We start from the raw sequence: 12502 nt of genomic DNA, 5'->3' as shown, positions 1-12502 counted from the left end.
TAAATTGAAACCTTGTTTATATGGCCCATGTTAGATTTTGAGTTTGACATGCTTACTGTAAAGACTGTCAGGTAATACAGCTGAGAGCACTTTGTAACATGAAAATTACTGAACAAATGGCAAGTATTATTGCCAGCATTTCAGAAAATATGAGATCAAATCTGATTTGTTTTTACTTTCTAGTACTTAAAAAAATTACACAGTCTCATTGATTCAATCGCTCAGAAAAAAAGGCAAAGCCTTTTATTTACTTCCAAATAAAACATCATAAAAGATAGTGTTTTCTGACCAAGAAATAGAAAATTGTTAGCTAGGCAATAGGTGCTGATTTTCTACTTTATATATAGGTAGTTAATGCTTTTCAAATAACTTTTACCTAATTTGAAAGGAGCACTTGTCCATTATAAAAATTTTGAAAAATTCAGAAATATCTGATGAACATAATTTCATTACCCTGAAATTTTATTATTTCATTAATAAAAGCTTATTATCACTTTCTAACAGCTGAGTCTTTTCCCTTTCAGTTCTTTCTCTATATAAAAATGAGTTGGGCCGGGACTGGTTTAGCTCAATGGATAGAGCGTCGGCTTGGGGACTGAAGGGACCCGGGTTCGATTCCGGTCAAGGGCATGTACCTTGGTTGCGGGCATATCCCCAGTAGGGGGTGTGCAAGAGGCAACTGATCAATGACTCTCTCTCATTGGTGTTTCTAGCTCTCTATCTCTCTCCCTTCCTCTCTGTACAAAATCAATAAAATATATATATATATATATATATATATATATATATATATATATATATATAAAAGAATGAGTTGGGAATGTACTGCACATAAGCATTTTATGTTCTGATTTTTCACTGATAGCATATGATTTTTTTCTTTTATAAAACATTTTTTATTGAGCCTGCTTTTCAATGGCTGAATAATATTCCATGATTTGAATTTACATAAATTTTCCTTGTTTCCTTCCTGTTTGCCTTTTTTCTATTTCCCCCATTATTAAAGAATCAAGCAATAGTTGTTGTTGTTTTTTTCATAAATATTTTACATTATTCCTTAGAATTATTTCCTTAGAATATATTTCTAAAAAATACTTTTGCTGAACAAGAGGCTATGACCTTTGTAAGTCTTTTCATATATCTTGCTTAAAACATAAGCAAAACAGAACTGTTAGGGGTGAATCTGATATAAAATCACTCTAAAACACAGATGTAAACTAATTGGCTCCTCCTAGCTCCATCATCGTGACTTTCTTTCTAAATCCTCTTTCTAATGGTCTGAGAGAAAACCTGTTCTTCTCTGGGGAATATGTAAAGTGATTCTTGGACAGCAGCACAGTAATCCTTACAGATTGTTCGATCAAGATAGCTATTAATGCCTTGTGCAGAATAAACCAAACATCCAAAGAAACACATTTTTTTCAGGTGAAAATTATGTTAATCAACACTATTTCTCACTCTGGTTTATGATGTCAGGGATCTAGTTTCTGCATGATTAATGTATATATGCACGTGTGGATAGAGTCTCTTAGAAGGAGATTAAAGAGACACCACCGCCTAAAATCCCCTTCCTAAGAATTCGAGGCCCCTCAGAAGCTGTGAGGGGCCTGGCACAGTGGCACACTGCACAGACAACACCCTGCAGAGGACAAGCTTTCTTCCTGCCAACGGGCTGCACTGAGAGTCCAGGGGTCACTGACACCCAGAAGAGAAACTCCCACTTCAGAAAAGCATGATGTTTGTATGTTCAGCACTGCCTACCTGGAGAGTCTCAGAAAACCCGCTTTGACTGAATACATTTCTCATTTTCTATCACTTTTCCCTCTATCGGGCCATTTTCCTAATACCATATTTAAACTTCCCAAAAGAAAACATAAATCTGGATAATCCTTTCAAAAATTCTTAGAAGGAAATCTTTATTCCTTTATAATTCCTATGGGAAACCTAACTCATGGTTACTCTTAGGATGCAGTGTTTTCATCACTCTCAAGTAAGGTGAGGATTGGGGGATATGTAAGCAACAAGGCCTTTAGCTTCAGGAGCTGGTATTCTAAAGCTAGGGATACCTCAGAGATAAACCACCAGCGTGTCACACCTCAAGACGGAGAACATGGAAAAGTGGCTTTTAATTCATTGTAAAAAGATTGAGTCTCTCAGAGCAGTGGTAGGCAAACTGTGGCTCATTAGCCACATGCAGCTTTTTGGCCCCTTGAGTGTGGCTCTTCCACAAAATACCATGGCCTGGGCGAGTCTATTTTGAACAAGTGGCGTTAGAAAATGTTTAAGTTTAAAAAATGTGGCTCTCAAAAGAAATTTCAATCCTTGTACTGTTGATATTTGGCTCTGTTGACTAATGAGTTTGCCGACCACTGTCTCAGAGGGATCTTGGCATGCTAGCTGCATTCCTGGCACCACATTTGTCAGCAAGAAACTTATGGAATAGAACTGGTATCAACTCCAGAGGGAGAGGCAAGCTGCTTTCCAAACTTCTTTGGCAACACTGCCATTTACAACTTGTGCGAATACACCCTCCTGAATAGTTACATAAACTGCTATTTGTGATACGGCTCTTAGGAGCCCTGTTGGATGGTACATTGAAAGGAAGTGCTAAAATGAGAGCACTGGACCAGTTTATACATGTAACTATTGTATCCATGAATAATTCAATTTCCTAAAATTGGCATTTAGTAATGACATCTCTTGCTGGGAAGAGTTTGTAGTCCCCCTCTCCCTTTTAAAAATAGCTTTTACTGTTGCCAAGAGGAGAGCCTCCTATTTCCTGTTAGAAGATATATGTGTCAATTAAAGCGCTAGCTTCTTTCCTGTTCAATTCCCTAGCTCGGTGCTGTGCCAGCAAGCCCTCTCACACCTGGCAGGAAGGTGTTCTCACAGCAAGGCCCTCAGTTCTGCCAGAGCCTGACCCACCTTTCTTATTTGTGCCTGGAAGGCAAAATGCACTAGGATTTAGCCACTTAGTATTCAAATCATGCCAGGTTTCAAGTAAAAAGCCTATATTGTAGAGATGGATGTACAGTCACCAGGACAAACACAATCAACAGTTCAAATCACAGTTCAGTTATACACGAGTGTGGGCAAAACATGCAGACCTGTCTAGTCAATGAAGCAGTGGAGATACAAGGAATTGCTACATAAATGCCAACTTGTGAGGTTTCGCTGAATGCTCAGTTGCCATTCTTTCCAGTTGTACCCCCACCCTTACCCCCAGTACCCCCATTGACAGTATAAAGCTAGTTAGGATTTTGAACATGATGCTTTCTTCATCCTCCTCCTCGATCTCCACTTTTACTTCTCCTTTTACATCTTCTTTTAAAACGCACAGCATCTCTCAAAGTATTGAGAAAGGAACAGTTCCTCTGGGTATTTTCCTAGTTTTTCAAAGGCACAGTGATGCAGGCAGGGCAGTAATGGCTACTGGGTACATGGGATGCAGCAGAGGAAATGCAGTTAATGCAATAATTCACATGCTAATGTTTAGTTCCATCAATGTCAGCTTGATTTTCTCCTCAGCAAACACAAAACTGCCACACAACTATAACTGATGAGCAGTGTCATTTTTAATTTAGAGAGCATTCAACCGTCCTCTTTAACTTGTGATATTATCTTTGCAGTTGTCTCCTGAGACTTTATATAAACATAAGTAATGTGTCCTAGACAGTTTGAAAGGGATGTTAAAGATGGCATTGGACATCATGAAGATTTCCCTCACTTTGATCTCTTTTAAATTTCCAGATACAATTTATGCTACTGCCATATTTTAGCCATTACTGAAATTAATATATCCCAAGACTTTTGAACCAAGTTAAACACAGAAATAAAGGTTTGAAATGAAAGGATTGTAATGTTTTCATGTCAGTTCTCAAAGAAAAAAAAAAGGAAGATAAATCAGATTATCTCTTTCCTAGGTGACTTGGTAAATAAATAATAAGAAAGGAAAGAGCAAGACACTAAGAAATATAAAATTCCAAACAAATGAAAATCTTGCTGTTTCCCTGGGGACTATTGTTTATTGGAGATAGATTTTTTCAGACCTTTTAGAGAGAAGAATGTCCAAGGATATCTGTTATCTTAATGCAATATTTAGAGTATAATATTTTATTGCCACTTCCTTTATCATTTGTCTTCTTAGTGTATCATTAAGCCTGAATTTTTAAACATCACATCATTTTGGTATTTCCAAATGTGTTATGTTTCCTTTTAAAACAACAGTATTCTTTTAAATATCCAGGCTTATGGGTATAAACAAAGTTACTTGCTATTTTTAAATAAACATTTTTTCTTTGGAGAAATTACATTCTGCAATTCAAGTGTAGTTTTGTAAGAAGATGATCTGTGTTTGAACCAGAGTTTTCCTAAGAAGTCTGGCATTTTCTGGAATTGGGTTAAACAGTAAAGAATCTGTTTATTATTCTGTGGCCATATGTTTAGAGGGTCGCTCACAGAAAGTATTGTTCATGGAAAGCTCCAGCTAAGGAGACATTTTGAATTCATAAAAGAACTGCATAGTTTGAAAAGAATGCATAGCATTATGTATTGATACCGCACCACCAGAGACAAAGGAACACAATTTAATAAAAAAGAATAGTGCTCATGAGATTTCTCTTTTTCTTGTTAATTGGTTACTTTAACTATATTATCTGCAAGTATAATGGACACCATTATTTTTAATAGTTCTCTATTGCCAGATGAGGTATACAGACCTCATGTAGTCCATTTTAATTATTTCATTTTGCTAGATTCTCTCCTCCCTGTAATACAGTGGTGAATGCAGATAAGTCTTTTTTTTCCTGACAGACTATGCTGGTTTCTAATTTTTTGAAATTAAAACGGTATTTCTTGCTAACCTAACGGTTCCTTCCTTGTTTCTGTGTCAGGTATGACTATGTGGAAGTCATTGATGGAGAAAATGAAAGTGGACGTTTATGGGGAAAGTTCTGTGGAAAGATTGCCCCTTCTCCCATAGTGTCTTCAGGGCCATTTCTTTTCATCAAATTTGTCTCTGACTATGAGACACATGGTGCAGGATTTTCCATACGTTATGAAATTTTCAAGAGAGGTGAGTAACGTAGAGTAAAACGAATACAACTAAATGTTTAACATTGTTTGATTCGTGAAAGACAAAGTGAAAGACAAGGAGTAAATGCTATTATCCTTTTGAAAGAAATCATGTATTCTCATTACAGATTTGTTAGAAATAATTTAAACCAAGGAAAAGTATCCACTATATGGAGGAAGTATATTTAAAATTTTAAAAAATGCTTCAGAAATCAAAATTGCATGATTCTAATGTGTTAACCACTGTTTATAAGGCATAATTTCCATTAAACTCTTTTAAGGTCATTTCTTCTTAAAATATAAGTTTTATCTACTGTTGAAGTTTAAATTTTCCCCCATTAAAAATGCAGTTCTATTGTCTTACTAGTAAAGTCATGTATATACTGTTCCTTTTATTTTATTCTAAAATTTAAACCTGGTGGTTCACAGGAAAAGCAAACAGTCCACTATCCTTAGAGTGTCTAAAGCTATTGGGGGTTTTATTAATGGGGGGATTGTTGGGGAAAGAACTCTTGGAAAAAGTAAAGCAGTAATACTTTCAATGGCATTCCCTTTAGGGATTGCACGTCCAATATAATTGCTTACTAATCTTCTATTACAATGGTATATATTGAGATGAACTAGAATCTGATAAATCAGGTCTCCCAGCCTGAAGAATTAGAGACACATATCAGTGAATTTATAAATAATATAGCTTTATCTACATATCACTGTTTTTTCCAACAGCCTATAGTATCCTTTAATGCATTAAATTCATATTTATTATATTTAGTTATTCCCTTGAAATTAAAGTGTGGTGGGCCTATTTGGGGGCAGAGGCTCATGATTTGAATATATTGTCCTAGAATATAGGCAAAAGAACCTTTTAAAATAGAACAAATCTAGCCATACCAATGGAAAATGCCTAAGGTCTTCTGGGTCAGGAACAACTGCGAATGGTGGGAAGGAGTCATTAGGAGTTTCTGGGAACATTGATACAACTTCTTAAATTTTCAAAGAAATCTACACTGCCCTATAGAAATGTGGATAGACAAAGAGAAATTCAGACATTTATTTAAGTATATACTTGTAAATTCTTTAGTATGAATATGACATCAGTATGTACAGATGATTACATATGTACATATTTCTTGTGCTGAAAGGTGTTTGATGTGTTAAATCATTTTGTACACATAAGTATACACACATATCTATATTTGCTCTACCTGCATATGGCACTATCAAAGAAAAGGGTACCTGTTGGTACCTTTGTTAAGGGTCTGAGAACAGCCATTTCAGTGTTTCTCAAAGTTCTGAAAATGGTTGAAAGAGGAAAGAGAGAGATCTATTACTATGTCTAAGAATTATTCATCTTCTTCCAAAATAATTCTATTCCCTTCACTCTCTTAGTCTCAGGTGTACCATAATTTCCCTGCCCTGCTCTCCAGCACCGACCTTAAAACTGGAAGCCTTATTTTATTTTTTCTTCTTGTCTCCCTACATCCCATATGGCTTCTAGTTCTTTGGAATTTTTACCCGAAAATGTCAGTCACACTTCCTTTCCATGTCCATTGCCATTAACTAAACAGGCCCAATCTGTGGTTCTCCCCACCCTTTCTTATTCTACATGTAGCTTCTCAAACAGTCCTCAAGCCATAGTCTTCAAAATGACTATGGCAGTTTCCATCAACCATAGTCAAGCCTCATTGTCCTATTAAGTCAAGTGCATAGCTTAACATCACTTGTTCGGGACCTTCTCTAGCTCCTACTCTCACAGATCACAAGCTGGTTTTCTGCCTCAAGTTAGTGCACTGGGTAAATCCCAACAGACCTGACTGTGAAGTTTAATTCTGCTACTTACTGTCTGTGAATGTTCAGAGCCTCCCATTTCTCATCTGAAAACTGGATAAAAGTATCTAGCACAAGCTTATTGTAAAGATCAGTTGAAATGGAAAACATGCAGCCACTGCCGGCACTGAAGATATGGCCAATAAGAACTCATTGTTGCAATGATTACAGATTAACCTGGTGCCTTCAGGTTTCATAGTCCTCGCTCTCTTCGGCTTATGTCCCTTAACTTATATAAGCAGCTAACTCTGTCTAAATGAATTTTTCTCAAGAAGCTCTTCCTAATTAACCTACTTTATTTCCTAAACACATACCCAACTTATCTCCTACATATAAATACATACACATATGTACATAATATATTCATACACACAAATATGTTTCACTTACCAATGTTCTTAATATTTTCAAATTTCTAAAAAGAATATTTTCAAATTTTTTCATGCATGCATGTTTCATTTTCCAACTACATTGTTATTACTAAACAATGCAAAGAAGACATTGTCCCCTCACTATGCCTCCTAGAACCATCCTGGAACCCAATTTCTCTCTCTAGGCACCCCACACTTCCCTTTTATACCTCTTACCAGGTGCTGAAACCTTCAGCGATCAGCCCTAAAATTATTCTCACTCACCTAAAGAAGTTTCTCTGGGAAATCCAAGCCAACCCACTATCATTCTTCCCTTCCTTCCCTTGGCTTGGGTCATCCAGGCCCAAAGCAGGGAAAAAGCTGTAGTCGTTTTCTATGAGTCTCAGTGCAGAAGAGGAGTGCATTTACTAAGAGGATGGGTCACTGTGTAAGTTATTTGATTAAAAGTTTATATCCTGCCAAAACTGGTTTGGCTCAATGGATAGAGCGTCGGCCTGTGGACTGAAGGGTCTCGGGTTCAATTCCGTTCAAGGGCATGTCCCTTGGTTGCGGGCACATCCCCAGTAGGGGGTGTGCAGTAGGCAATTGATTGATGATTCTCTCTCATCCTTGTTTCTAACTCTCTATCCCTCTCTCTTCCTCTCTGTAAAAAATAAATAAAATATATATTTTTTTAAAGTTTATATCCTATGTAATAAAGAGGTAATATACAAATTGACCATCACTTCAACACACAAGATGGCTGTCCCCATGTGGACATAAGATGGTCACCACAAGATGGCTTGCAGGGGTGGGCAGTTGGGGGGGCCAGGCCTGCAGGGGAGGGCAGTTGGGGGGGTTCAGGCCTGTGGGGGGTGGCAGTTGGGGGTCCCAGCCTGCAGGGGAGGGCAGTTGGGGATCCAGGCCTGCAGGGGAGGACAGTTGGGGGGACTCAGGCCTACAAGAGAGAGCAATTGTGGGAGAGGAGGGAACCAGGCCAGCAGGGGAGGGCAGTTAGGGGTGACCAGGCTGGTAAGGCAGAGCAGTTAGGAATGACTGTGCCAGGAGAGAAGGGCAACTGGAGTTAACCAGGCCTGCATGGGAGGACAGTTAAGGTTGACCAGGCTGGCAGGGGAAGGAAATTAGGGGCAATCGGGCTGGCAGGGGAGTGTTTAGGGGGTGATCAGGCTGGCAGGCAGAAATGGTTAGAGGCAATCCGGCAGGCAGGTAAGCAAGCCATTGGAGCCAGCAGTCCTGGATTGTGAGAAGGATTTTCAACTGCCCGTTTAGGCCCAACCCCACCAGATTGGGCCTAAACAGACAGTCTGACATCCCTTGAGGGGTCCCAAATTGGAGATGATGCAGGCTGGGCTAAGGGACACACATCCCCATGCACAATTTTCATGCACTGGGCTTCTATTATTTAATAATTATCCCAAAGACAGTATCTTAGCTATATTATTATCCATTTTTATTGCCATTAACAATGAAAGGTCATTCTTATAGCTACACAGAGTACTCTCCATTTTACAGATAATGTCAGTAATATGGTGCTCACTGGCTCCATTGCTGGGCATCACCTTGTATTAGCAGCTCATTTGCTCCTAGGCATATGGGGCTGCTTGCCCTCTCTCCTGTTTCTTGCTTGTATACTCATCTCAGAATTCCTTAACCCTCTCCTGCCATCTCCTTTCTGGGGATGTACTTGTTCAACTGTGGCAAATTTATGCAATTTTGAATAAGGAAAAAATTAAAACAAATATGTATGGTGGAGGAAGTAGGAAATTATAGAATCTTTTAAGTTTAAAGAGATTTTATTTTTTCAAATCCCAAAGTCTACCTCCCATTTGCTATGCACAGATTCTAAGAATCAGAAAAGTTAGGAGGTCACTGAGGCTATAAGGCAGGTTTGTGGTAAAGGCAGGACTGAAACTCAGACCTTCTGGTGCTCAGTCAAGTTCTCTTCCATCATCACATGGAATTTTCCCAGCTTTTGTCAAATACTTTAGAAAACCTGAGCTAGCTTCCAAAGGTATCTGACAGGACAAGGACACTGTGAAAGCGCTGAAATATATTTGATTTTAATATATACCCTTATTTCTGTCATTTTTTTTTCTATCTCACTAATCTTAATCTCACTTGGATAGTTTTATCTATCTAAGATGGAGGAAATATCAATACCGGCATTAAATCCTGCTTTTGCTTTGCCTTACAAGGAACTAGCCAAAATATTTTCTGTCCCAGGGAGGAAGTTGGAGGTCTCCACGGTCACTGTTCCTACATCTATATAAATAAAAATATAAATGTTCATTTGTGCAAAATCTTAAATCTCTGAAAGTTCTTCACCAATTGCTTTGAAGTTTTGACACAATGTTGCATTAAAATATGTGCATGTTTTTATATACCTTATACCTACTATTATATAGATGTCACACCTGTGACAAGTAAAAACATGCTTTTTTTTAAAAAATAGCGCCATCTGTTAGACATAAAAGCAATACACATTATACTAAATATTTTAGGATTCCATTTCAATGTTTCCAATTTATGATCCATTTACGATTTCCAAATTTCCAATTTTAAGATTCCATTTCAATGTTGATAATGATTGAAGATTTGTGCTTAGAAATCGTGAACAAAGTTCTCAATCAATCTGCTGTTGTTTCTTTCAATGTAGAATTGTGTCATGAACAAAATTACAACATGGGTGATCTTTTGTTGTATGTGCAATCAAATATTCCTAAGTTAACGCTTGAGCAAAAAGGCATTTTTGATGAAATAATGCAAACTGTCAATAACGGGGTTGGAGAAATCTTCTTTTAGATGCAACAGGAGGAACTGGTAAAATGTTCCTAATTAGATTGATTCTGGAAGCAATTCGATCCCACAGTGACATAGCCTTAGCTCTTGCGTCGTCCGGAATAGCTGTGACATTGCTACCAGGTGGAAGAACTGCTCATTCCAGTTTGAAATTGCCATTGAACATGCAATTCATTGAAACTCCCATCTGCAACATTTTCAAAGTGTCCGGCATGGCAAAAGTATTGCAGAAATGCACCAAGGCTGGTTTGGCTCAGTGGATAGAGCGTCGACCTGCGGACTCAAGGGTCTCAGGTTCGATTCTGGTCAAGGGCATGTGCCTTGGTTGCGGGCATATCCCCAGTTGGGGTTTGCAAGAGGCAGCTGATCGGTGACTCTCTCTCATCGATGTTTCTAACTCTCTATCTCTCTCCCTTCCTCTCTGTAGAAAATCAATAAAATATATATTTTTTAAAAATGTATTGCAGAAATGCAAACTTATTTTTTGGGATGAATGCACAATGGCACACAAAAAATCACTTCAGACTCTTGATTGATAATTGTTAGATTTGCATGGAAACATGAGACCATTTGGGAATACATTAATATTGCTTGAAGATTTCAGGCAAACTTTACCTGTAATTCCTTTATTAATACCAGAAGACAAATAAATGCTTGCCTGAAATACTCTACTTTGTGGCAACACATAAAGATGTTAAAATTAACTACAGATATGTGTGTCCAGCTGAAAAATGATAGATCGGCTGAGATATTCTCACATCAATTGCTGGAAATTGGAAACATAAAGGTGCCAGTTGTTCTGACATTAGGACGAATTTCATTGCCTCATAGCTTCTGCAATTTAGTGGCATCAAAAGAAGAATTGGTTGAAAAAGTATTTCCCAATATTCAAACCAATTGTAAGAATCTCGATTAGCTGAGTGAACGAGCTATTCTTGTGGCCAAGAACAAAGATGTCTACAAACTTCACAATATTATTCAGTCTAACATTCAAAGTGAGGCAGTCACATACAAGTCCGTCAACACTGATGCGGAAGCAGATGAAGCAGTTAATTATCCAACAGAATTTTTTAATTCACTCGATCTGCCAGGGATGCCACTGCACGTACTGCAATTGAAAATCGGTGTGCCAATTATCATGTTGCAAAATATTAACCAGTAAAAGCTTTGTAACGGCACGCAGCTTGCAGTAAAAAAATTAATGAGCATCGTAGAAGCTACAATCTTGACAGGACCTTTCAAAGGTGAAGATGTCCTCATTTCTCGCATTCCTATGATTTCAACGGATATGCCATTTCAATTTAAGAGATTGCAATTCCCAATTCCATTGGCGTTTGCAATCACCATCAACAAAGCTCAGGGCCAATCTTTAGAATTGTGTGGTTCAGATCTAGACACAGATTGCTTCTCACATGGACAATTATATGTTGCAGGTTCTAGACTCGGCAAACCAGACAATCTCTATATCTGCACAGGCAATGGAACAACAAAAAATATTGTATACCCATAAGCATTGTGAAATTAAACATATTAGAAACGTGTGCTTTCTCTTTTCTTCCTTTTCCATTTAATCAGACTGAGCCACAGCAACGCATGGCCGGGTACAGCTAGTCTTGGAAATAAAATTCTAAAGGATTTCCAATATCATAATCTCCCAAAATGTATACACACTTTAACAACTGATAGCTCAATTTTGAAAATGAAATGTATTTTAGTGAACACTGCCTTTATAATTATTCAAAGTATGTGTATACATTTTTTAGACTACCCTATTTAGTACTGGATGTCATGAGTTGAAATTGTGTCATTTGTATAGTCATGAGGTCAACTTAATACATGTCTGAATATGCTTGGTCAATTTAAATTACAAATCACCATAACTTGTAAAGTATTATTGATCAATGAATAGTCCTTATAATCACACATTAAAATATATATACATTACACTCTAAAACACACACACACATTATTTGTATATTATATATATATATATATATATATATATATGTATATATGTATATATACACAAATAATTTTTGAATGGCAGACAGTACTGTCTCTGATACTAGCAGCAGGGCCTGTAATCACAGTAATGAGGCCCTCACTAGCAGCCACACTTTACCAGCCCACCTGTGTCAACACCGCTAGAATGAGTCACTCACCCTGGGTACATGTACGAATTACCTTTCACATTTGGTTTGTCAAAAAGGTAGAGGTCACATCTGGCAAAGTTACTGAGTCACTGGTGAAGGAATCTGAAACCCAAACTCTCTCTCCATTGAATTCTCCCTCTCGCCTTTGTAAATGTTCCATTTCACCAATAAAAGGCTGTCACTCTCAAGATTTAAGGATTTAAGCTTGAAGAGGCTATAATTATTTCTCTAGGGCTCTGTCAAGAGATTTTTGTAGCTTACTCATTCATTGTTCCCACA

General features: G+C 37.6%; 1 protein-coding gene across 2 annotated transcripts in view; it reads left to right on the top strand.

The window, feature by feature from the left end:
• Positions 1–12502, top strand: part of NRP1 (neuropilin 1) — a 160124-nt gene that overhangs the window by 62117 nt on the left and 85505 nt on the right. For both annotated transcript variants that reach the window (XM_084875803.1, XM_084875804.1), the window contains one exon: positions 4893–5074. In XM_084875803.1, the coding sequence (XP_084731929.1) occupies positions 4893–5074 (182 nt within the window). The remainder of the gene's footprint in view (positions 1–4892; positions 5075–12502) is intronic.

This window comes from Pipistrellus hanaki (assembly GCF_964339955.1).
Source record: "Pipistrellus hanaki genome assembly, chromosome: 1".
In the NCBI taxonomy this organism is placed as follows: domain Eukaryota; kingdom Metazoa; phylum Chordata; class Mammalia; order Chiroptera; family Vespertilionidae; genus Pipistrellus; species Pipistrellus hanaki.
The sequence above is the reverse complement of the archived record's forward strand: the minus strand, read 5'-3'. Positions and strand labels throughout refer to the sequence as shown.